The sequence below is a fragment of the Ptiloglossa arizonensis genome, chromosome 8 (genome assembly GCF_051014685.1).
Source record: "Ptiloglossa arizonensis isolate GNS036 chromosome 8, iyPtiAriz1_principal, whole genome shotgun sequence".
In the NCBI taxonomy this organism is placed as follows: Eukaryota; Metazoa; Arthropoda; class Insecta; order Hymenoptera; family Colletidae; genus Ptiloglossa; species Ptiloglossa arizonensis.
In genome coordinates, this window is record NC_135055.1 from 7,561,731 (window position 1) to 7,585,431 (window position 23,701).

At 27.4% G+C, this 23,701-nt stretch overlaps 5 protein-coding genes across 14 annotated transcripts; 3 read left to right on the forward strand and 2 right to left on the reverse strand.

Moving 5' to 3' along the window:
• Positions 1 to 3,435: 3,435 nt before the first annotated feature.
• LOC143150090 (uncharacterized) lies at positions 3,436 to 8,848 on the reverse strand. 3 transcript variants are annotated; one of them, XM_076318121.1, is made up of 9 exons: positions 8,786 to 8,848; positions 8,406 to 8,448; positions 7,133 to 7,257; positions 5,707 to 7,040; positions 4,611 to 5,271; positions 4,378 to 4,541; positions 4,069 to 4,273; positions 3,870 to 3,992; positions 3,436 to 3,800 (listed from the first exon to the last, which is right to left on the reverse strand). In XM_076318121.1, coding segments are annotated over exons 1-9 (2,787 nt in total). In that variant the 5' UTR covers positions 8,788 to 8,848; the 3' UTR covers positions 3,436 to 3,670. The 3 variants fall into 3 exon arrangements, with proteins under 3 accessions (XP_076174236.1, XP_076174234.1, XP_076174235.1); XM_076318119.1 differs by having other exon boundaries at positions 4,611 to 7,040; XM_076318120.1 differs by lacking the exons at positions 8,406 to 8,448; positions 8,786 to 8,848 and adding an exon at positions 8,265 to 8,300 and having other exon boundaries at positions 4,611 to 7,040.
• Positions 8,849 to 9,019: 171 nt separating this feature from the next.
• Positions 9,020 to 11,873, forward strand: Herp (Homocysteine-induced endoplasmic reticulum protein). Its single transcript, XM_076317815.1, has 4 exons — positions 9,020 to 9,471; positions 9,900 to 10,279; positions 10,375 to 10,743; positions 10,814 to 11,873. The coding sequence occupies exons 1-4, from the start codon at positions 9,337 to 9,339 to the stop codon at positions 11,091 to 11,093; spliced, it is 1,164 nt and encodes a 387-aa protein (XP_076173930.1). The 5' UTR covers positions 9,020 to 9,336; the 3' UTR covers positions 11,094 to 11,873.
• Positions 11,874 to 13,452: 1,579 nt separating this feature from the next.
• On the forward strand, positions 13,453 to 18,641 carry Coq8 (ubiquinone biosynthesis protein COQ8, mitochondrial). 5 transcript variants are annotated; one of them, XR_012992912.1, is made up of 13 exons: positions 15,263 to 15,383; positions 15,509 to 15,716; positions 15,889 to 16,428; positions 16,499 to 16,718; positions 16,793 to 16,917; positions 16,983 to 17,067; positions 17,152 to 17,267; positions 17,347 to 17,509; positions 17,570 to 17,772; positions 17,864 to 17,891; positions 17,983 to 18,016; positions 18,099 to 18,199; positions 18,331 to 18,471. XR_012992912.1 is itself a non-coding variant. In XM_076317878.1 (12 exons), exons 2-12 carry the CDS (start codon positions 15,528 to 15,530, stop codon positions 18,503 to 18,505), a joined length of 2,070 nt encoding a protein of 689 aa, XP_076173993.1. In that variant the 5' UTR covers positions 13,453 to 13,571; positions 15,509 to 15,527; the 3' UTR covers positions 18,506 to 18,641. The 5 variants fall into 5 exon arrangements, 4 of the variants coding, with proteins under 4 accessions (XP_076173993.1, XP_076173992.1, XP_076173991.1 ...); XM_076317878.1 differs by lacking the exon at positions 15,263 to 15,383 and adding an exon at positions 13,453 to 13,571 and having other exon boundaries at positions 17,864 to 18,016; positions 18,331 to 18,641; XM_076317877.1 differs by lacking the exon at positions 15,263 to 15,383 and adding an exon at positions 15,063 to 15,151 and having other exon boundaries at positions 17,864 to 18,016; positions 18,331 to 18,641.
• Positions 18,642 to 18,827: 186 nt separating this feature from the next.
• On the forward strand, positions 18,828 to 20,465 carry LOC143149963 (gamma-glutamylcyclotransferase). Its single transcript, XM_076317880.1, has 4 exons — positions 18,828 to 19,095; positions 19,384 to 19,682; positions 19,785 to 19,889; positions 20,133 to 20,465. Exons 1-4 carry the CDS (start codon positions 18,991 to 18,993, stop codon positions 20,143 to 20,145), a joined length of 522 nt encoding a protein of 173 aa, XP_076173995.1. The 5' UTR covers positions 18,828 to 18,990; the 3' UTR covers positions 20,146 to 20,465.
• Positions 19,933 to 23,547, reverse strand: Leurs-m (Leucyl-tRNA synthetase, mitochondrial). Of its 4 annotated transcripts, none has more exons than XM_076317872.1 (8): positions 23,344 to 23,547; positions 23,030 to 23,237; positions 22,516 to 22,909; positions 21,547 to 22,430; positions 21,117 to 21,473; positions 20,789 to 21,029; positions 20,471 to 20,708; positions 19,933 to 20,292 (listed from the first exon to the last, which is right to left on the reverse strand). In XM_076317872.1, exons 1-8 carry the CDS (start codon positions 23,452 to 23,454, stop codon positions 20,077 to 20,079), a joined length of 2,649 nt encoding a protein of 882 aa, XP_076173987.1. In that variant the 5' UTR covers positions 23,455 to 23,547; the 3' UTR covers positions 19,933 to 20,076. The 4 variants fall into 4 exon arrangements, 2 of the variants coding, with proteins under 2 accessions (XP_076173987.1, XP_076173988.1); XM_076317873.1 differs by having other exon boundaries at positions 23,030 to 23,166; positions 23,344 to 23,454; XR_012992911.1 differs by having other exon boundaries at positions 20,153 to 20,292; positions 20,471 to 20,601.
• Positions 23,548 to 23,701: the final 154 nt, after the last annotated feature.

The following is a 23,701-nucleotide window of genomic DNA, read 5'->3' on the forward strand; positions in this document are numbered from 1 at the left end:
ACAGGAATTTTTCAATAGCAGGATGAACATCGCGTTGCCGAGGATCCTTCCCTGGAAGGTTAAAAAGAAACCTAGAAGCTTTTTGTTCTTTAAGTCTCGCCCTTCCGAAATTTAACGAAAGAAACGTAAAGAACTGTTGATTGATAATACGCATTTAGTTTACAAGAATTATTTAATATAAAATAGTACAATTATCTAGATTCCAGTTTATGAGGCTGGTACTCTTGAATTTAGTACTTTAAAATACTTATTGCCCACTGCCAAGGTAAAGTTGATTTCTCACACTTTGTTACTTAGCATAACGGCGCACTGTTTCACAAGCGATGTTTGAATGTATCCAGGCTTCATTCGCGTATACAAGAGCGTTCTGGAAGACGGAGAGAGAGAGCACGAAGAGGGAGAGAGTCTTGAAGGTCTTCGGAATCTTTATGAAACACTTTTTGATACTGGAAAACGATCTGTTGCCGTTACGAAATCACGTAAAACCGGGCCTTTACACCCACACGAGTAGGACTGGCATACCTACGGTGAAAGAAAGTTTGACTTTTCTAACGAGTCATGTGTCTATAACGCATCGAGTGGAAAGTAGGTCCGGACGATATATATTAATAGTATTGATTTGACTTTATGAATTCAATCGATTCAATTAAAACAATCAATAGTTCCTCGCAAATAAAATTAAGATCAAAGAAGATCGGAAACTATAAAGTAACACGTCTAAATAATAATTGACTTTAAATCGTTTTTCACTGTTGTTATTCAAATGTATTCCTAGATATAAAAATCATTAAGAATCGTTAAGAACACCTAGACCAACCTAGACCAAGACAGGGTTGGTAAATTACCCTTCTGAAGAATTCACCAGTAATCTGAGTTTCCAACCTTTTGAAAAGATTTCTTAACCCTCCAATCTTAAATTCTTACCTTTATTTGTCAGTAATTATTGATCGTTTAAATTGTGACAATTATAATTAAAATTCGATGAATTGTTATTATTGTTCGACAATGCGCTATTTTTACCTTAAATTTTGAAAATATACATATATTAAAAAATCAATTTATATATACCCATTATTATGCACAACTCTAATGCATATTCTAACCCAATTATTATGACAATGCTCCACTATTGGAAATGATTTTATATGCTCGATCAATGGTTTTTTTTTCCTCCATGTTTCAACAATTTCTGTCTTAACCTAGAAGCTACCGGAAGTTTCGTGAATTCCAATCCTCCACATACATATATTGTTGTTCTTGCACAATGTAAATACTTGCCATGCAACACTTTGATAGAAGAAGAAACAACTTAATATCAAAATAGAGAAGTAATTTTTACAGTACAACCATTAAAAAGATTAAAATATTATTACTACACGATAACAATTCAATGTTATTAAATTGAGGGTGGAGACTGACTTCGTATGAAATAACAACAATTTTCGTTTAGTAAGAAAGGCCAAAGAGAAGCGGCTCCCGGTGGTTCCCGTGACAGTTTGATCGAGAGGGTCATTGTATACAAATTTTCCCTGGTACTTAGTTCGTAAATTCAAGGTTTATGTAATGGCTTAAAGCACAATAGAAGATGATGTCTGCATCTAGCGAACACGATTCTAGTAGTCGCTTCAAATCATTTAGGTAGCACAGGTTGTCCCTTGTGGGGTTCGAGGTGTTCAAATTTAAATAAAACTTTCTAGATTCTCGTATTTTTAAATGAAATTTGTTTGCACAATTTGTATCAAAATGTACAATTGAGTAATATTTATCTCCGAAAACTTAATTCAATTCAACGTAAAATAAATTTCTTTACATGAATATAATATTAAAAGCACTGGTAAAATTCATATTTTAATATTTATAATACACATTGTACAATTTACGTGAAAATAAAAAGATATATAATAATATTTCTAGAATAATATATTCTGTATACTAATCGGTACTAAGTTTGTCGATATTAAAAAGCAAGGATTGTTATGATTATAATTACCGGCGACGCCCGCTTTTAAAAAACAAAGCAAAAAATCATATAATTCTGTAAAAAGCTATTGTTCATACGATACTATCGAAAGGATCACAAATGTTTATCGATGTCTAAATAATCGATCTCTAGTCTAACTTGAAATTTATTTGTCTTTGGATGTAAATATTCATTGAATGAGCCAATTAGATGCTAAATCAATTAATCAAACTTTTTGTAAATTTTTTGATTTCATTATCTGAACACGAGGTTAGTGTCTAGTTTTTTGAAAAACAAATGGCTTTACTTCTATAAGTCTATTTACTATCGAGAGATGGCATACCGTATATGGTTTCAATGATTGTTCGCATTAATAATTGAGGTGTATTGTTATTGATATTCTTTGTGTTTGTTTATTTAGTCTTCAAAGTGGCTTGTAATTTCGATGTGTAAGATCATGGATGATAATCCATGAAGAGTATTTATTTAAACTCTTCATCGGATTCAAACGATGAACACGTATTTAATCATTTGGATATTTTCCATATATCTAGTAATTCAAATAGAGGACAGAAACGAAATCATAATCCTAAGAAGTTTCACGAAATGTTGAGAAACCTGAAAGATTTAAAGGAATGCACTATCAAAATAGAAATGGACATATATCTGCAATTGAATATCGCGATATGTAATATCCAATGTACTAGGAAATGCAACGAGTAAATCACTTTTGAACAAAGACATTATTTATTTCCAGAAAATAAAAATCGAATTATTTAAATTCGAATTTAAAGATTAAAAAAATGTGCCAACTTCATATGGAAAAATGCAATATTTAAGAAATAGAACAAGTGAAAGAAAATTATTGTTATAATGTACTTTCAACAAAATTTATTAGGTTGTTCGGAAAGTCATTTCGTTTTTTTTGGTGAAAATCAAACACAATTTTTTTAGAGTGTATAAACATTTTATTAAATTATATATTCTCCATTTTGGAAAACGAAATGACTTTCCGAACAACCCAATAATTTACATTTTAAATAACTTTTAAAGGACACATGCCAAACTAGTGATTAAACCTTTATTGTACTCTTCTGAAAGATCGCTAACAAAAGACAAAAGAAAAGGTATGATGGATTTATTACAATATATTCCACTGATTGTTACAAATATTTACATACAAATCGAGGCAATGAAACATTAAATGCTGTGAATGAAAATATTAATAACAATAATAGTTAATGTAATAACTATTTTTTCTTGAACATTTTTTTGTTTGAAAATAATAAATAACACAATAATACATTTTGTTCCACTTATTATTCCTAGAATATTAATTTTTTCAGTTGCTAAGCTGATCAATTCCATAAGTTTGTAAGAAACGTAAAAAGGCATAAACAATTTCTTATGCTTATATTCACTATTAATCACTTTTTAAATTCTTAGAAAAATGACAAAATATTAATTTTATAACATTATTACTTTTCTATACTTTTCATTTTATGTAGTTAATTACTAACATTTGAATGACTAAAATATTTCTAAAATGAGACCTCATATTAAAAAGTACTAAAAGTTTATGATTTTTCTTGACACAAGGATTTTGCACGGTTCTACTAATCTCATTGTTTTGAATCTATAAAATCTACACAATATTATCAAAAAAAGATTAAATTTCATAGTAAAAATATTGCACTTCAACATTGATCTTCACAGAAGATCTATTAATGTACTGGACTGTTCTATCACATATATATAATCTCTCACATCACTCATATACCTACGTAAGAATCTATTATCCCTTTTTATATTTGATAACAATTTTATAATATCTTCCTCTCTGCAAAAGTAATGAAGTTGCGATTAAAAGAATTTTATTATTGTTCATGAAACGAATGTATAAACTAACCTTACTGAACCTAATAGACACTGGACAGAGATGTCTTGAGATTCAATCTTCTCAAATGGTTTAATATTTACTGTGATCTTCAATATAATCTCCATCCTTTTAGTGAATGAAACGAAAGATATGCTATAACAAAAAAAGGAATGAATGCTGCATCCAATATGAAAGTTAATGATGTATTATATTTTTTGTAATTTGTTACCTATTGTGACTTATGTCCATTAAATTTAAATTGTCTAAATGTTTTAAATCAAACATAAAGTCCATAACTAGTTTTACTTCTTTTGAAACATAGTCTAACATTGGCAAAATATCTTTATTATTTTTATAAAGGTTCATCAATTCCTGAGCATCCAGTTTTTCTAAGATTATCTTATGAACTATGCTTATTAACACATCTGCATCATCTAGAGAAAAGAATATTTTTAATTGAATTTTATTATTTGTTTCTTTAAAAATATATTAATTAATGTTAATCAATATTTTTGCATTAATTCTTCTTTGAACTCACCTGCAAGACGAGAAATTATCTTAATATCTTTAATAAGCTGAACACTTGTAACGTTAGTATCATCCTTTAAAAATACTACTACTAACAGTGAACAAGATATAAAACCAATTATGAACATTTCTCTTTCAATATTTTCATGGTATACATCCCAAATAATTTCATCACTAAAAAGGTTATCGTAAGAATTATTTAATGAAGAGGAAGTATGAACATAATATTTCAATTTTGTGTACCTTTTTGCATAAACTCTCAATTCCTTTATTAACGAAGAAAAATGATTTAATTCAATAGAAATTTCATTTTCTACAGAAGAATCATGGGGTTTTAAACTTTCTTTCGGTTTTGTGTTCATTGCACTTTCATTAATTTGTGCTTGATCATTGGTTTCAAGTCTCAAACTATCTGGTTCATTATTTGCATTTACTTCTACTTCGTTTACCTGATTGTTTTGCACTGAATTGCAGTTCTGATAATGACATTTAACAGTCGAAATATTTTCATATTCATTTACTTTAGATCTGTTAACACTTTCTGAAAAACAATACGTGTTTGTATTGATATTCTGATCGCAAGTAGAATTTACAGATGTACTTTCATCTAAGCAAATAAATGATGGTGGTTTAATTGATTCCAACTCCTCCCAATTTCCATTGCAAAGTATAAAACTTTGTTCCATTAACGAACATTTTTCTTGATCATTAAAATCATTTTTCTCTTGTACATCATTATTCATTTCTGAAAGTTTAATATTTTCCCTACTATTGCTTGTAAAAGAATGATCAGTACACAGTTGTGTCGTAGACATTTTTCTTTGATTTATCTTTGAAGCTACAAAATTAATTGATTCAGAATTAATGGTAGGACAAGCTGTTTCCATGTTAGTTTCTTTCACAGCTAGAACACAAGTATTTTCTTTTATTGAGTTATGCATGGTCATGCTAATTCTATTATTTACAGAATTCTGAACTTTATTTAATCTAGATTCATTAGTAAGACTATCTTCTAAATTTCTTGAATCCTTTTTATCTAAACATATATGTGATTCTAATGAAGAAGGAATCATTGAAGTAGAAATATTTTTTAAAATAGTATCATTAAGTACAGTAGTTTGATTTAAAGAATCATGAGGTAGATTATTTTCAAATTTTTCAGATGACACTAATTGCTCAACTTCAATGGCATTCACTATAGAACTGTTTACTTGAAAATCACTCTGTAACACTGGCATGGCTTGTGTAATTTCCACAGGAATGTTTGGAAATAACAAAGCTTTACCCAACTCTTGATTATTAAAATTTGATTCACATTCTATTTCTTTTTCACAAGTACCTTTCATATTCAGTGATGATACCACAGCTGTAGTTACCATTGACGTATTATGAAAAATCTTGGTTCTGTCTGATATTGAATTTACCATAGCGTCGTTTTTACAGCTATTTAATATTGAATTATGAGAATTTTGATAAATATAAGAGGTATTTTGGTCAGATTTATTATTTTTTAAATTATTTGGATATACTTCATGTATTGATGTTAAAGCTGCAGTGCATTCCATCTCCTCATTGGTATATGTTGTGATTTTATTAAGATTTTCTGATGTTTCATAAAGATTTGTATCACACTGCATATTGACTGGTTCTGTTTCAATCATTTCCATAGTCTTTTCATCATCATATATATTACATTTACATTGTGATACTTTTATAATTGACAATCCATCAGATACTTTATCCCCACATGACATATTTACATAAGTATTTATTTTCACAGCATTGGTAATCTCCATTGATTCATCATTGAAAATTGTAATTCCCTTATCGTTATCAGATGTCACTGAATTTGAACAACAATTTTCTTTTAGCATAGTCGATACTGCTGCAGTTATTTCCATTGAAACATTATCAGTAGGTTTAAGAACAGGTAATATTGCTATGTTTGATTCCATTGATATACTTTGATCTATTTTTTTTTCCATTGTTGTATTATATTTTTCAATATTTTGCTTGTGCAAATGATTCTCATTCTGAATAACATTTCTACAAATATTCATTGATGCTGGAACAACTTCTGTTAATTCCAATGAGATATTTTCATGTGTGTTTCTTAATTCATTATCCTGTATACAATCTGTATCAACATGTACAAGATTACAAACAATATTAGTTAAATTCATATGTGTATCTTTAACAGATGTAGTATTCATGTTATTGTAACTGACATTATTTATATTTGATTTCTGAGAGTTTGAAATTTTGTTAGGTGTGTTTTTATTAGATTCCTCATATACAGTAATACTTTTATGCGTATGATTATCACTGCACAACTGTAAATTGGTTGCAAAAATAGATCCATTTTTCTGTTTCACTGTACTAGGAAGTATAACTGAAGATGCATTAGGTAAAAGTTTTTCTACTGTATCTGTAAAGTTCATAGTACAATTTTCTACATTCAGATCTTCATGAATTACTTTATTGGATGCCAATTGTACGCTATTTTCTTGCATACTACATTTCTCAACAGTTTCAGAATTAATACAAATGAGATCATCATGAATATCACAATTCTTTTCATTATTAGGGCACGGTATTTTTAGATTGCTTAAATCATGTTCTTCATATGTATTGTCCCATACAGTCCCTTGCTCCACAGAATTACAAAACTTTCTATACAATAAATTTCATACTATTAATTAATTGTCCAATTGCACAACAAAAACTTTAAAAAATAATTTATACACAAAAAACAAGTAACTCACTTGACATGCTTTTTCTCTGCAAAACTGACACGCCTTTTAATTTTTGTTGTAGTTGCAGGACTAATGTCAGTGGATAATGAGTCATCAAAATTTAAACTCTGTTGTGGTTTAGAAGCCTTAAGGATCTACGTATATTGTAAAATCAATTAGTTGAAGTTTAAAAAAATAAATAAAGCTTAAATTTCTACTTATTAAATTAAGTGACATTACACCCTTATAATCATATAACAATATACAAGATGAGACAAAAACTCTTTCCATTATATTTAATCACAGAAAAAAATGTTGTACGTAAGAGTTTTCTACACAAAGAAGAATGTATTGTGATAGCATCAGTTTTTTTTGGATGAAAGTATACAAGAAATCTCAAGATCAACTTGATTTGTTTAAATAGGTCTTAAAATTTTTCTAGCTCTAGAGTGATAGTAGCTATTTAGACAATTTCAATGCATTAGAATGTTCCAGATCATTGAAAGTCACAGCAGATCATACAATGCCTCACATTTTCTGTAACCTCTTGTAATCTTGTATTTGTTGAAATTGTTTAAATGAGCACTGTTTAAGCCAAGTCTCATGAAACTTTTGTGATTCTCTCATTGTCGTGTGAATGCAACAGTGTCATGTATGTCTTGACACTGTATGTCCCAACAATGTAAATATGCTTTGTGGGAAAGAAACAGTTGAAACTAGAAACTGCACTATGCAATGTTTGATTCCTACCATACTAAGGACAAAAAAGTATGAAGTACCATTTGAAAAAATGCATTCAACTTGTGAATTTCTCTATGGCTTGACTTCAAGAAAAAAAACTGATGCTGTAACTACCATAATACATCCTTCCTTGGACCATAAAACTTTGATATACATTTTCCTCTGCATAAAAATAATACAAATATTTTATATAATCAAGGTTTTCTATTCCAGACTCTATATAAAGCGATAATAAGAATTAATGATATAAAATAATTAATCTCTTATAAACAGTGTCTGAATATGAGAAACAATTTAATGTTATCATTTTGCAAGTACATTAAGAAATTCTTGACAAACTTATTGCTACAAATTAATAAAAATTTATTTCTTTAATATGTATTTAACAATTCTTTAAAATAAAATCAAATGTTTACATTACATGAAATAATTTTGTGATATACATAATTTTCCTGCCTTCTACTGCAAATCTATCTCACTCTGTCTAATATTTATACTTCACAAAAGGTTCTCATTGGTGTCAAATGATGATATGGGAAGACCTCAATATAAATGTACTTACAGAAGACCGTCTTAAGCTTCTTCTAATAGATTTAGAGGTATCCCTAGAAAATATAAACCAAAATACTTTAATTAAAAAGAAGGATCTTTAAGAAAGTATTTCCATTATCAAGATCCAAACAAGGTTCTTAGTGTAGTAGTAAATGTTATAAATATATTAATAATTAAATTTAAAATCTTGGAGAATATCAATATGATATAAATAATTGGAAAATACATATACCATTTAAGGTTAAATATTTAACGACTGCAAATTATATACTCAATAGTTTTCGTTATTCACTCTTCGCAATACAATAATATCTAGATAGAGACTAAACCGAGAAATCCTAAAGAATGAAATTTTCATAAAATAAAATAAAGAAACAAAACAATACTTACATTTCATTATATGTAAACTTATTTTAATTCAAATTCAAACACAATTGAAAGGCGACTCTTATAATAGTTATAATTAACTGCCAACCACTATTGGCGCCAAACTATAGTTATAATGCAATTTTCATGAACATGAACGACTATATGGATTGCGATACCGGCATAAGTATAGAATATAAACGATGGAAACGTACTTGAAGATTGGGTTTTATCGAATCATAAATAAATCGTAATCTATGACCAATGACAAGTCGCCAAATATGTGATTCCATTTAGTGACGCTTACAAAATATATCAGCGATTAAATGTCCGTTTATGTTTCATAGCGTACTGTATCGGCAATGAATTTCTGTAGTCGGTGTCCAAATATATAATATTCGAAGAAGTTTGTGCAAATAAAGAGACTGATTTAATAAATAAGATAACACATTGTAAAAGCTCAGGCCACGGAAATATCAATTTGCTTCGGTAGCATTATTAATTAATACTGTTCGTGTAATTGACAGTAAAAGACAGCTGATCAAGAGAAACGCAAAAGCATAACTTTTGTGATAATGGAGGAGGCTGCAGTTGAATTAATAATAAAAGCACCAAATCAGCAAATTAAAGATCAAATTGTAAAATGTGATATCGGATGGACCATTGGTCGATTAAAAGAATATCTATCTGAAGTTTATCCTAGTAAACCAGTGAGTTTCGTTACTTTTATTTGTGAAATCGGTCGTGTGAAAGCTGTAGTCTGATGATTTTCGGTGAAAGTATAATGTATTATTTTCCACTATCGATTAAAAGAAATATAAAATCACAAGTTTTTCTTGCTTTGGATATCTTCAAACAAGAATGCTTTATAGCATTAAGTTTTTTATAAATAGACTACAATGATTATAATTTAATTATTGCTAATCGTATATGTTATTGCATTTCTCTACCCGTTCAAAATCAGATAAGTTTATAATCTTCATTTGTATTGATTATAATTTACTTAGACACTGTTTATTTCCACAACTATAAAACCACAACAAATTTATAGATAATGTTTAATAAATCACACAAAATACAGTTTTATATAGTTGCAATAAATAAGAAAATTGTGTTTACAATTAATTCATGTTCTTAGGAACAAGCCAGTCAAAAACTTATATACTCTGGCCAACTATTAAACGATTCCACATGTTTGAAAGATGTTTTAAGACAATATGATGGACAGGAAGATCAAACTTATACAGTCCATTTAGTTGTGCAGAAAGCAACTACAAATAAAGTGACATCTGAGCAAGATACAGAACATACAGATCACCCAAGAATTACATTAGCACAAATAAGATTAAATATTGCAAATGGTATACAAAATCAGAGTCAGGATATTAATAATGTTGTCATGCAACACTCTCCTACACAATTATACTCCACTCAACAATATTTTGATCCACGGAATAATCAACAAATGGCTTGGATGCAACAGGCATATACACATTATTTTACACAGTATATGCAATTGTAAGTGATATTATCATTATTATTTCTATTGTTTTTCCCCCTTTAATGACAAAAGGTTTGAAATACATGCAATATGACAATGTGTTTTGTTATAGAATGGCAGCACAAAGAATCCAAGTACGGACTAGCATTCCATATGTTCAACAAATGAATGTCAATACAAATGATAGTGTTCAAAATCAACATATGAATAATACAAATAATAATAATAATAATAATAACAATAACAATAATAATAATAACAACAACAATAATAATAATAATAATGTAGGTGATGAGCAGCAACAGCCTGCTGCTCAAGATCCAGATATTAATGCTGCTCTAGACGATGGTGCATTTAATAGAGATTGGCTAGATTTCTTTTATATGCTATCCAAAATTATTATTCTTTTCAGTATAGTATATTTTTACTCATCTCCGCTAAGATTTTTTATTGTTACATTTCTTGGCTTTGTAATGTATCTGTAAGTTCACATACTTATATCGTATACAAATACGATATAAAAAGAATCTAATAAGTCGAATGCTTTGTAGACATCAGATTGGTTTCTTCCGAGGTCATCCTATTCCATTGTTTGATAATGGTCGAGTAGATCGAGTAGATAATAATAATCAAATATGGCAAAATGAAGCTGTGGGCCCTCAACCTGTACCACAACAACAAAATGGTCAAGTACCAACGATACAAGCAGAAGCAAGAACAAATGCAAATGAAGAACACGAAGAAGAGAGACCTGGTGCACTTGCTTTCACTTGGACATTCTTTAGCACATTTTTTGCTTCACTTATTCCAGATCAACCAAATGTTATCTAATTTTACTGAGTGTTAGTTCTTTGCACTCAATTTTGTTGTAAAGTTAATTTTCTTGTTGAAAAATTTCTCAAAACCTGACACTAAACCTGTTGAGGTGGTCTCTTTCGATATAAAAATTGAATAAACATTAAGAAAAAGATTAACATTGTTAGGGATTCTAAAAATGACTTTTGCAGAACATTGTTTTGTAGGAGTTCTATGAATTTTCAAGCATATGATCTTGTATACAATAATATGTATATATTAAATATATTAAATATATGCATGAAGTAAATTACACTTTTATAAATATTTCCATTGATACTTTTCAATTTTTGTATATTACTTTTTTTCTTTATTGAGACTACCTCAAGGTTCATACATAAAATATACTTGCAATCAATGATTAATCCATAGAAGGTGGTTTTAGCTTCAATTTTACAGAAGATCGTTAAAAATGATCTTAAAATGTTTAGAATTTGTTGATAATAAACTTTTTGTTTTTGTAGTTATATCAAGATATAACAAAAAAAATATATACTATGTATATAAAATAAGTTATTGTAGAGCTTTTAAGGTATTGATAAATATAAAAACTGAAAAGTGATAGTAAGATTTAAAGCTTGCCAATTTTTGTTCATAAAGATGTTTGAACAACATGCGTCATGTAAGGTTTATTTTTGTGATCTTTAATGCAGGTGAATTTTCAAATGCACCTTGTACAATGTATTAAACATTTGAGCCTTGCTCAAATATGTACCTCGTGGATGAAATAATATATTAAGTAATGATGTTCTTAAATTATACAAGTTCTGTAATTTCTTAAATAATGATAAAAAGGTTGTTAATGAATGGTGTACACCAGCAGTCGGAAAATTTTTCTAAGGAGGATCAAGTAGTAAATACTTTAAACTTTGCTCGGCCAACCGAAGATCACATATATTTATACAAGGTGGTGCGTATATTATGATCACATCACAATAATCTTAAATAATTATTATTCCGAAATATGAATTACATCGATCAGTTCAATTTCAAGAGGCTGATACAATTTTAGAAATTCTTTGAGTTAAGTTCCATTTTGAAATCATCTTTATCATTTTTTTATAGATTCAAATTGCATTTAACTTCGTTACGACTAACCTACATACAGTATCGAACAAAAGTATTGACACAGGCTGTGTTTTATAATAAAATCGCGTATAAATTGGAAAAAAGGAATGATATTCTATAAAATCTTGTTTCAAAATACTGTCTTAAGAATCTAAATTATCTATAATTAGTGACCAAAAAAATGTACATTGCAAACTGTTTTTATAGAATCAAAAATATTGGCATAATTACTATTGTATTATGTATCTTAATGTAATATTTAAATTAATATTTTGTTTGTAAATTTTTTTGTTTTATTATACTTTTTAACCGATTAGGGATCGAATGTACTAAATTTCGTGTTATTTCCGAATCTATTTCATTTCATTCTTTTGAAATTGCATATTGTAATTGTTTGTACGAAAATAGTATTTTCTTCTCTCTAATCTTCTCTTTAATTCTGAATGTGCTCGTTTGGATTTAAATTTAAAGATGAAGAAGTTGGTAATGTAAGAGGTATATTAAAACTTATCCATTGACGAACAATGTAAGCAGTATGTTTTGGTTCATGATCGTGCAGGAAGTACTAATTTTCTTCGAGATTTAATTTCTGCACATTTTTCTTTACGTTTTGCTTCATAATATTTAAATATACATGTTTGTCTATTACATTATTTATAAAAACAAGTCTTCCAGTCCAAAGGAACTCGTACATTTCCATATTAATATATTACCACTTCCATGTTTAATAATTGGCACGATATTATTTAGATCCAACTCACTATTACATTTTCGTTATATTTTTACTTGGTTTCAGATATAAAAATAATCAAATTCGAAAATATCATATTTAGTTTTGTCTGAAAAAAGTATTTTATTCTAAATAAATATGTTTTCTTAAACTCTAATCTTTTTTGTTCTATTAAATTTATTAATCAATGGTTTTTTTCTACCTACTCTTAAATTGTATTTAGTACTTTTAAGAATCCTTCGAATAGTTATAGGGTGTACTTTTACATAATTTTCATTTTTTATTTATGTCACTAGTAGAGGTAATTCTAGGATTTCTTTTTACTATTTTGGTAATCTTCCTTTCATCTCCATCTGTTAACTTTAACGGACGATCGCTTGACGGAAAATTTGTTACATTTTCTTTGTCTGAAAACCGTTTAATTATAGTTCTTAGCCTACATTGACTTTATTTATTATTTCGGTTGCTGTGGAATACGAATTTCCTTCTTTTGATAATTTCAGTACAATTTTTTTTTCTAAAATTGTCGTTTCTCATGTTTTTTGACTCAGTGTTGTAATTTTCACTTTATTAATATTGAATTTTATAACAATTTGACAAATAAATATTAAATTAAATCTAGGGACATCCCCGATTATAATAGTCGTAGGAAAATGGTAAATATTTATATCTGTATAATGTTTCATAAAAACATTAAATTTGTAAATTTGTCAATCTTTTTGTTTCCTGTTTTGTTTTTTGTTAAAATATTTAAATGTCAATTTTCAACATTCGAAGGTCTCAGTAAAGTTTTCATAAAGAGTGGGATTATATCAGTGTTAAAATAAGTTTCAAAATAAATAGGAATCAAAAATGAAGACAAACAACTATCAAGGAATGATAAATTATTATAAATTTAATTAAACGATAAAAATAAATTAAGACAAATTTCAAATACCAGAAATCTACATTTTATGATACAATATATTGTAAAGAGATATAAAGATGAACAATGTGTCAATGAACCTTGTATGGGGCAACTGAATAAGTTAGTAATCAGCCATAAAAGTTTTATTTTGTGAAAATTAAAAACAAATTCTAGTATTAGTGCAATAAGTATTGCAAAAGATTTAAAAGAATTTACTGAAACTGATGTGTGTGTAGAAACTGTGTGTCGAACGTAACATAGAAATACTTTTCATGTGTGTACTATTAAATGCAAACCACTTGTAAGTAAAACTAACAGAAGGAAAAGACTGCAATTTACAAAAAAATATGTAAATTAGCTGGTTTCATTTTAAGAAAAAATAATATTTATGGACAAGCAAATAGAGTTTCTCAATTTTATGGAGAGAAAAACATGTGGCAAAAATCAGAAATGACATTTAATAAAGAAAATCTCCAAGACAGTGTCAAAAGTGTTGACTGGTCTGTAATGATATGAAGGTATATGAATGCTAAAAAGACAAAAAATTTATACATAATTGAAGGAATATAATTTATGTATTTAAATATTTCAAAAAACAATTTAAAAATTAGTGCTAAAAAATTTGAGATTTTAGAGGGCTACAACTTTTACCAAACGACCTCAAATAAGTCACATTTAATTCAGCAGTCTATTTATAATGACCTCAGTTTACTTATAATGTTTCCCATATAATACATATACCTCCCTAATTTCCAGATTTTAATTCAATTGAACACCTGTGAAAAGAACTAAACTCAAAAATTTTTAAAATAAATCAATTACAAACTAGGAAGAATTTAAACAAATATTATAATTTAAATGGAACGGTAACGGTAATAAAATTCCTACAAATTGAGTACAATCCACGTCGCGACGATTGCAAACCGTAATCTAAGTAAAATGTTACCCTATGAATTATTGATAAACTTTAATATCAGTATTAATAGATTATATTACTAACTGTAAAATTTTCGTGTAATGTTATTTGTACCATATAATAAATATTCATTATTTATTTAAAACAACAATTTTTTTCATTTGTATCTATCCCATTTTGAAAATTAGAAACTCTGTTTTAATTATTTATAATTATATTAAAAAGTAAAAAATACTGTTAAAATATTAATAAAATTAAATTGAACAAATTTAACATATGATGTATATCTTAATATTAAATTATACTTATATCTTCCTTATTCAGGATGGATACATGTGCTCGTGAAATTCTAAGAAAGATTGCATTATATATTCGTAATATAAAAGTTGTTTTATAACATGTTTCTGAAATATGTTAGTATTTAACAAATTTATACTGAACATTACGAAGAACTATTACTATGTAAAAATTACATTAATTTATTACCGAAACTTTAAAAGTAAAACATACTGACGCATTTTACTATAACCTTATTTGTGCATTTCAAGGTTTGCATTTATTTTAAATACGCGTTATAGACATTACTATTTATATTCCAGTACGTAATTTTCTGTGTTCATAATACTCCTTATAAGTAGCTTCACGGTAATTATTTAATGCGTTTTTATTAAAAAGGGATAACATTAAAACTAAAATACAGTATAAATAAAATAAAATTAATATTTCCTTAATTTATACTTAAAAAGTTGTTAAAATAAATCTTTAAACAGTTTATAGTTCATCACAGAAATGTCTCAACCTTGGAAGTCTGATATCATTGGTGTACTCAGAGGAATTACAATAGTAACTAATGCCATCGTAAAGCATCAAGGAGATGCAGTTAAACATTTAGTACAGACATCAAGTTTAACTGTTGCAGAGAAATGTCTAGTGGATGGTATAAAGAAATTTAATAATATAGAACCAAGTAAGGTTCCTGTAAGTTGCAAAAGTAAATAAAATATTAATGTAATAACCAATGAAGACAATTACATTTGTCTGTAACATAATACACTATTTTTTATAAATTGTTGTACATTGCATGTTATTATTTAAATTACTTTTATAAACATAAATTAAAATTTCCTTTCTATTATGCATGTATGTGCAGGGTCAAGTAGCAAATGAACTCAAAGAAGTCGTAGAACGAGTTAATGTTGTTGAAAAAGGAATAATGGAATTTGTTAAAATAAAAAGTAATAAAATAATGGGGATGCCATTGGATCAATCTGAACTTATAAAATCTAACAAAACTAAATTATATGTTTATAATCCTGCAAAAGATCCTAAAGAAATACCAATCGCAATGAATGTCATAAATTCAAAACAGGATACTAAATCTGAAGGTTTGAATAATACACAAGAAGAACGAAATAAACCTACAACAATAAGATATACAACCGTAAAAGAAAAAATTGAAACGATTTCCAAATTGGATGATAAGATACCTAAGATTGAACTTTCAGACAAAGATAAAGAAATTTTAAGAAGATTAGAATTAGAGCACGAAGAAAATATAAAAAATCAAAGTGAGGAACAAAATTATGTACCAAAACTTGATCATCGGGTATTGACAGGACAAGTAAAGGAAAATATAAAAACAATCTCAGAGAAACCTCAAGTTAGACCATCTGTTAGACCAAAGCAAACTGTAAGTTACCATATACATTTTGTTTAATTTGTATGTTATATGTATTGATAAATTGAATTTTGTTTCAAAGCTTTTGCCTAATGCAAAGGCACAAAAAGTTCCATCTACCAGATTACAGAGAATGGTAAGCTTTGGCACATTAGGAATTGGTCTTGGTGTTGGTACAGTAGCAGAGTATACACGCAGAACACTCGGATTAAAAAAACAAAGTCTTGGAGATACATTTGGTAGTATGTTTCTTACAAAGGCAAATGCAGAAAGAATAGTTTCAACTTTGTGTAAAGTAAGAGGTAAATATCAGTAATATATTTATTCTATTTTCTGAAAATTAATAATTATATATTTTATATATGTTTTGTACCAGGTGCAGCCTTGAAAATTGGACAAATTTTAAGTATTCAAGATGAGGCCACTATTAATCCTGAATTACAAAAAGTTTTTGAACGAGTTAGACAGAGTGCTGATTTTATGCCAAAATGGCAAGTTGAGGTATTTAATTCACTTTAGTTGCATTAAAATTACTGTGCATATATATGTGATTAAATTATTTTTAGAAAGTATTGGTGAATGAACTTGGACGTGATTGGAGAAACAAATTAATTACTTTTGAAGATAAACCATTTGCTGCTGCTTCTATTGGTAAATATTTGTTTTTAATAAATGAATAAAATAATAAAAAAGCATTTTCAAGAACATTTATTATGTATTTTAAAACTATTATAGGCCAAGTACATCATGGTGTTTTATTAAATGGTCAGGATGTAGCAATTAAAATTCAGTACCCTGGTGTAGCTATGGGAATTCAAAGTGATGTTGAGAATTTAGTAGGCATAATGAAGGTACTAATATGCATTATATGTTTTATTTTTTCCACTTTTGTTTTTAATAAAATAATAAAAAATAAATAAATTTTTATAGGTTTGGGATATTTTTCCAAAAGGCATGTTTATAGATAATCTAGTAGAAGTTGCAAAACGAGAACTTGCTTGGGAAGTTGATTATATACGAGAAGCAGAATGTACAAGAAAATATAAAAAACTTGTGGAACCTTATTCAGAATATTATGTTCCTGCAGTAATAGGTATGAATTTGAAAAGTTAATACTGCATATATTAAAATAATTACTGAATTTAATATTTAGATGAACTGTCCACAAGTCAAGTTTTTACAACTGAAATGGTGGAAGGTATACCAGTAGATAAATGTACAAGTATGGATGTGGAAACGAGAGAACATATTTGTAAACTAATAATGCGTTTGTGTCTTAAAGAATTATTTGTTTTTCGATATATGCAAACAGATCCAAATTGGTCAAATTTTTTCTACAATACTAATACGAAACAGGTTTGTATTGGAATGTTTTAATATAGTGACACTAATAATAGGATGTTTTATAGTTATTGTTATAATTATTTTTTTTTTTCGTAATTTTCAGTTAATATTATTAGATTTTGGTGCATGTCGTGAGTATGAAAAATCATTTATGGACAAGTATATTGAAATAATTTATGCTGCAAGCGAAGGTGATCGTAATAAAATTTTAAATTTATCCAGAGAAATGGGTTTTCTTACAGGATATGAATCTAAAGTAAAAATGTCTTAATATCATTAATTATACTTAGAATAAAAAACATATTAATATTTATAAATTTCAATTGTACTGATTTTAGATTATGGAAGAAACTCATGTGGATGCAGTAATGATTTTAGGACAAGTATTTGATAAAAATCATAAATATTATGACTTTGGAGGACAAGATGTGACTAAACGGTAATTTATGTTAAGTTTCAAATTTTTTATTTTTATTTAAATATGTGTGTGCGTGTGTATACGCGCGCATGATGATTTATATATATAATCATTAAACACACACATATATATTTATAATCAATTTATTTCAGAATGCAGTCACTTGTTCCAACAATATTAGATCACAGACTTTGCCCTCCACCTGAAGAGATATATAGCTTACATAGAAAATTGTCAGGAATTTTTTTATTATGTGCTAAGCTTCAAGTTAAAATAAACTGTCATGATATGTTCCGTGAAATATATGTAAATTATCAATTTAAATAATCTAACTTAATTGTAAATAAGTAGATCTTAATGAAATATGAATTCTTTATTAAACATAAATATCTTTAATTGTTTCTACATTTACAATTTAGGCATTTTTCTATTGTAGAGTAAAAAAATAAATAAATAAATTGTATGTAGAAGTAAATAATGATATACACGTAAATATTAAAAAGTAATACAATATGTTATAAATATTGATCTCAACTTTAAAGTATATTGCTATAATGTTGTAATATTAAAATATATTTATAAAGTATGCTTTTTATTTTTAATACACATTTTTTAATCATCTCATTAATTAAAATCGTTTTGAAAATGTAAACAATAGTTATTTGTTCGAAACCTGCATCTATATAATCTGTTCTGTCATTTGTAAGTATCTACAAACGTTGGTAAGAAACGATATCTTAACCTATTTATTACCTTACATTGGTTAATAGTTATTCGTGATAATTTGAGTAGTCATTGAAGTAATTGTTAATATGTGTGGAAAATTTTTATATTTTGCGTATGGAAGCAATATGTTAATAAAAAGAATACATATTAATAATCCGACTGCAGTACGTAAGGACATAGGTCTTTTAAAGGTAGATATGTTTGTATTTGTACATAAATTAATATTTTAGAACTTTTCTTTTATATAACTTTTTACATTTTCTTTGTCATTAAGAATGTCATATATTAACAACTTTTCCTTCTTTAGATGGTACATTTGTAATTTTTTATAATGGAATGTATATCATTTTATAATTTTTAATTTCTTATTGTGGTTATTATTGTGTTTATTTAAACATTTATTATTCTACTTCTATACATATATTTTCTTTTTCTTGTATTTACCAAATTTGATTTTGTACAACTACTGAATTGTATAGAATTTCAGACTTGACTTTTTAACATATTCAAAAAGATGGAATGGATGCTCTGCAACAATTGTTCCAACAGAAAATTATAATGTATGGGGAGTCATTTGGGAATTACATGAATCCAACATGCCTACATTAGATTGTCAAGAAGGTGTTGCAGACAAAATATATTTTCCTTTAATGGTCAATGTAGAAACACCTAATGGTAAAGTTTTGAACTGTAGAGTATACCAGCAATGTATTAATCCAGATTATCATGTGAAACTATATTCACTACCATGTCACAGAAGACCTTCACCATTGTATATGTATGTTACATTTACTTATATACTTTAATTTAGTTAAGATGTATCATAGAAACATTATCTGAATTTAATAAAAGTACTATTTTAAATTTAATTCTAATATAGAGAAACAATTTTAAAAGGAGCACGAGAAAGTCAGTTACCATTTGACTATATAAAATTCCTAGAAACAATACCACATAATGAGTATGCTGGAGAATATGATATTGGGTAAGAATAATTGTTTAATGCTAATTTATTTTTTTTATTTTACAATAAAAAAGATGTCAGTATTTCACATTGTACTATAAACAATTTGATGAAAAATGTTTCCATAGTATTTATATTTTATATTTGTTTTGCTTTATTTATCTAAAATATACTCTTTTCTACACTTACTAATTATATTATCAAAGCTTTATGTTATCTCAGTCTTTTTAAGTTTTTCTGTAACAATGTATATTGTTGAATCAGTGCCTGCCTGTGAGACAAGTTTAGTCTCAATGATATTTTTGTTTTGCAAACGTCGTTGGACTCCTGGTTCATTCATCACTAAGTTCAAAGCATCCTCAACTGACAATATATCCAATTTATATTTAGGTATTTTGATCTTTTTATAATGTCCACCATTTATCTAATTATGTAAAAAATTGACATAATTAATCATGCATTTATATAAAATTATTTATATTATGTAAATATGTGGTAATAATTAAGAATTTTGATTTCTATTAATTGTTAATCATTTATATAAATATGTATATATTAATATGAATAAAATACAAGATATATGTATATGTAATTGAACTTACGTTAAGATTTAATTCCATTTTATAATTTATGTCTATTTCTGGCCAGTCTTGTTCCATAACATCCTTATTTAATTTTACTTCACTTTCATTTATAAGGTGATGTTTAGCTGAACAGAATCCTGCCCATAATTCTGAAGCAAAATGTGGTGCTAGTGGTGCAAGCATTATAATTTGAACTGCTAATGCACGTTCATATTCTCGACTTTTTTGCATACATTGCAAAGATACTTTACGTAGACTTAATATTGAAAGTACAAAATGATTAAAAATGTATTTACTGCAATTATTAGAGTACTTCAAAATAGTATTTGTACAGACCTGTTTGTGAGTCCCTGCTGCCTTGATATTGCAACACTTAATTGCTGGGATTTAATTATATTAAAAGTTACAGATTTTAAGAAATAATTTCGGCTATCAAACATATATGCATCATCTTCAATAAATTTAGGATTAACAGGTGTTTCTTGAAGTTCTTCTAGACTTACATTATTACGATACTGTATGAAATGTTTTACGCTCAACCATAAACGGTTTTGCCAATTAAGTATTCCCGAAACAGCTAAATTTGATTAATATACTAATTACATATATATCATGGAATACATAGTAAAAGATATCATTGTGCAAATATTTTTAATTGACTTACTTTGGTCAGACCAATTCCTATTTAAATTTGGTGGTACATCTGCTAATATTAATAATCTAGTAACATCAATTCCATATTTGTCTACTAATTCAATAGGATCAATGCCATTATGTTTGGATTTCGACATTTTTTCCCAGGACACCTCCACAGGTTCTTTGGTATTTTTCTGTATATACTGTCCCTCTTTTTCTTCCACTTCATCTGCCTTCAAATATTTTTTTGTATTTGTGCCTTGGTAAGTTTTACCCATTACTATACCCTGCACAAGTAATTGCTCAAATGGCTCCTGACTGGGTAGAAGTCCTTCCGAATGCAAGAAGTGACTTATAAATCTGGCATAATATAAATGCAATACACCTGAAATTGTATTATTATTTGAGAATTTTTTAGTACATACAAACTCTTTATGCACTTGTACTAAATTACACACCATGTTCTTTTCCACCTATATAAAGATTAATAGGAAATAGTCTTTTTACTTTATCGACAGCAAACATTTCATTTATATTTTTTGGATCAATGTATCTCAAATAATACCATGAACTATCTACAAATGTATCCATTGTGTCTGATTCTCTAGTTGCCTGCCCTCCACATTTAGGGCAAGAAGTATTTAACCAATCTTTAGCACTAAGTAATGTAGACTTTTTATTTGAAAATGAAAATGGTATATCTGGTAAAGTAACAGGAAGTTGATTACGTGGAACTGGTTGAGTCCCACAATTTGGGCATTGAATAATTGGAATCGGTGTACCCCAATACCTTTGTCTAGATATCAACCAATCTTGCAGTCTTGAACTAACCAAATATCCACCAATTTTCCATTTTCTTGCTTTAGATAACACTTCTAGCAATTTCTGCTGTTGTTCTTCATAATTTTTTATGGTATGTCGTTGAAATTCAATTCCTACTGTTTCAGAAAAATGATAATCATCCATTGAAGCAGCAGGTATACCAATGTATGTATCTCTCAAAGGTTGAAATGTAACTTTATTTGTTACAAATACTGGTAATTCTTCTCCACTGAATGGATTTAATACTTTAATATCCATTATTTTAATTTCTTTATTTATATCTTGACAATACTCTGAATGGTTTAACAAGCTTGTTGGAGATATTGCAACAAATTTTGCATATTCAATAAATTCTGGAGTATTTGTCCAAACATTTATTGTCCTTGGATAATTTGGGATATTTGATATTAATTGTAATTCAAAACTACTGCCATTACATTCACCTACCCAATTCTTTTGAATTTTTATAATGTCTTTCCATTCTTTTAATATTGGATCATTTAAACCTTCTAAAAGAGACCTAATACATAATAAATTAATAAAATATATAATTGGATATTACATTTTATTATAATATTTTATAGGATTTAATTATTAATACTTACTTAGCAAATGCTGTCGTTCTAACAAACCACTGATTTAACCATTTTTTTTCTACTGTGGCACCTGATCTCCAAGAACAATTATTTGAATCAACTTGTTCTTCTGCTAATACAGTTTGATCAACAGGATCCCAATTAACATATGCTTCTTTCTTATAAACTAAACCTCTGTCATAAAGTTTCAAAAATAACTCTTGTGTCCATCTATAATATTCTTGGTTCGATGTAACAATTTCTTTGTCCCAGTCAAAACTATAATTCAATAGGTTTAATTGATTTTGCATCTTTCTAATGTTTTCATTTGTCCATTCAGCAGGATTAACTTGTTTCTCAATTGCTGCATTTTCAGCAGGTAATCCAAATGCATCCCAACCCATTGGATGAAGAACATTAAATCCTAAGATAATATTTATACTATTTTAAATACAGAATAGTAAATAATCTCTAATATATGAAATGAAATTTTCACTAAACATTATATATTATAATTAACCAATTTTTAATACAAAAAACTTACCTTTCATTCGGTAAAAATGAGCAATAGCATCGCTTATTGTATAAACTCTTACATGACCCATGTGAAGCATTCCAGATGGATATGGAAACATTGATAGTACATAATAATTTTTCTTTATGTTATCATTTTCATCAAATCTACGGAAATTAATTTTATCTTTCCAATATTTTTCTATATCTTTTTTCATTGCTTGTGTAACTGTTGGCAACTAAGCAACATTTGGTTTTTAATTGATAATTTTACAAGAAGAAAAACATAGATGATATAAATTTCAATATTAAAAAATATACACATTTACAAAATAAAATTTATACCGTGAATAAATTTACGCCGGTTGAAGCGCATCGATTAATGTGACTCTTAAAAAGTACATGATTCTTGTAATATAGTGCTAGATTTTGGTAAAACAATTCAGTGAATCTCATTGTTTCATTTCATTATTTACTTCTTTCTATAAATATTATTTTAGGATTGTAAAAAGGACGTCGTATTCATCTTGTGCCGTTTAAGCATGTAGCCTAAAGAGCTATACTCATGTACTACTATAGAGAAAATATATTCTATCTATAACATCTTTTTAATAAAAATTATTCGTAAAATCAATGTTTACTTATAAATAAATGCTCTTAAAAAAACAATTTTAATATACACAATAAATAGCATTTAAAATAA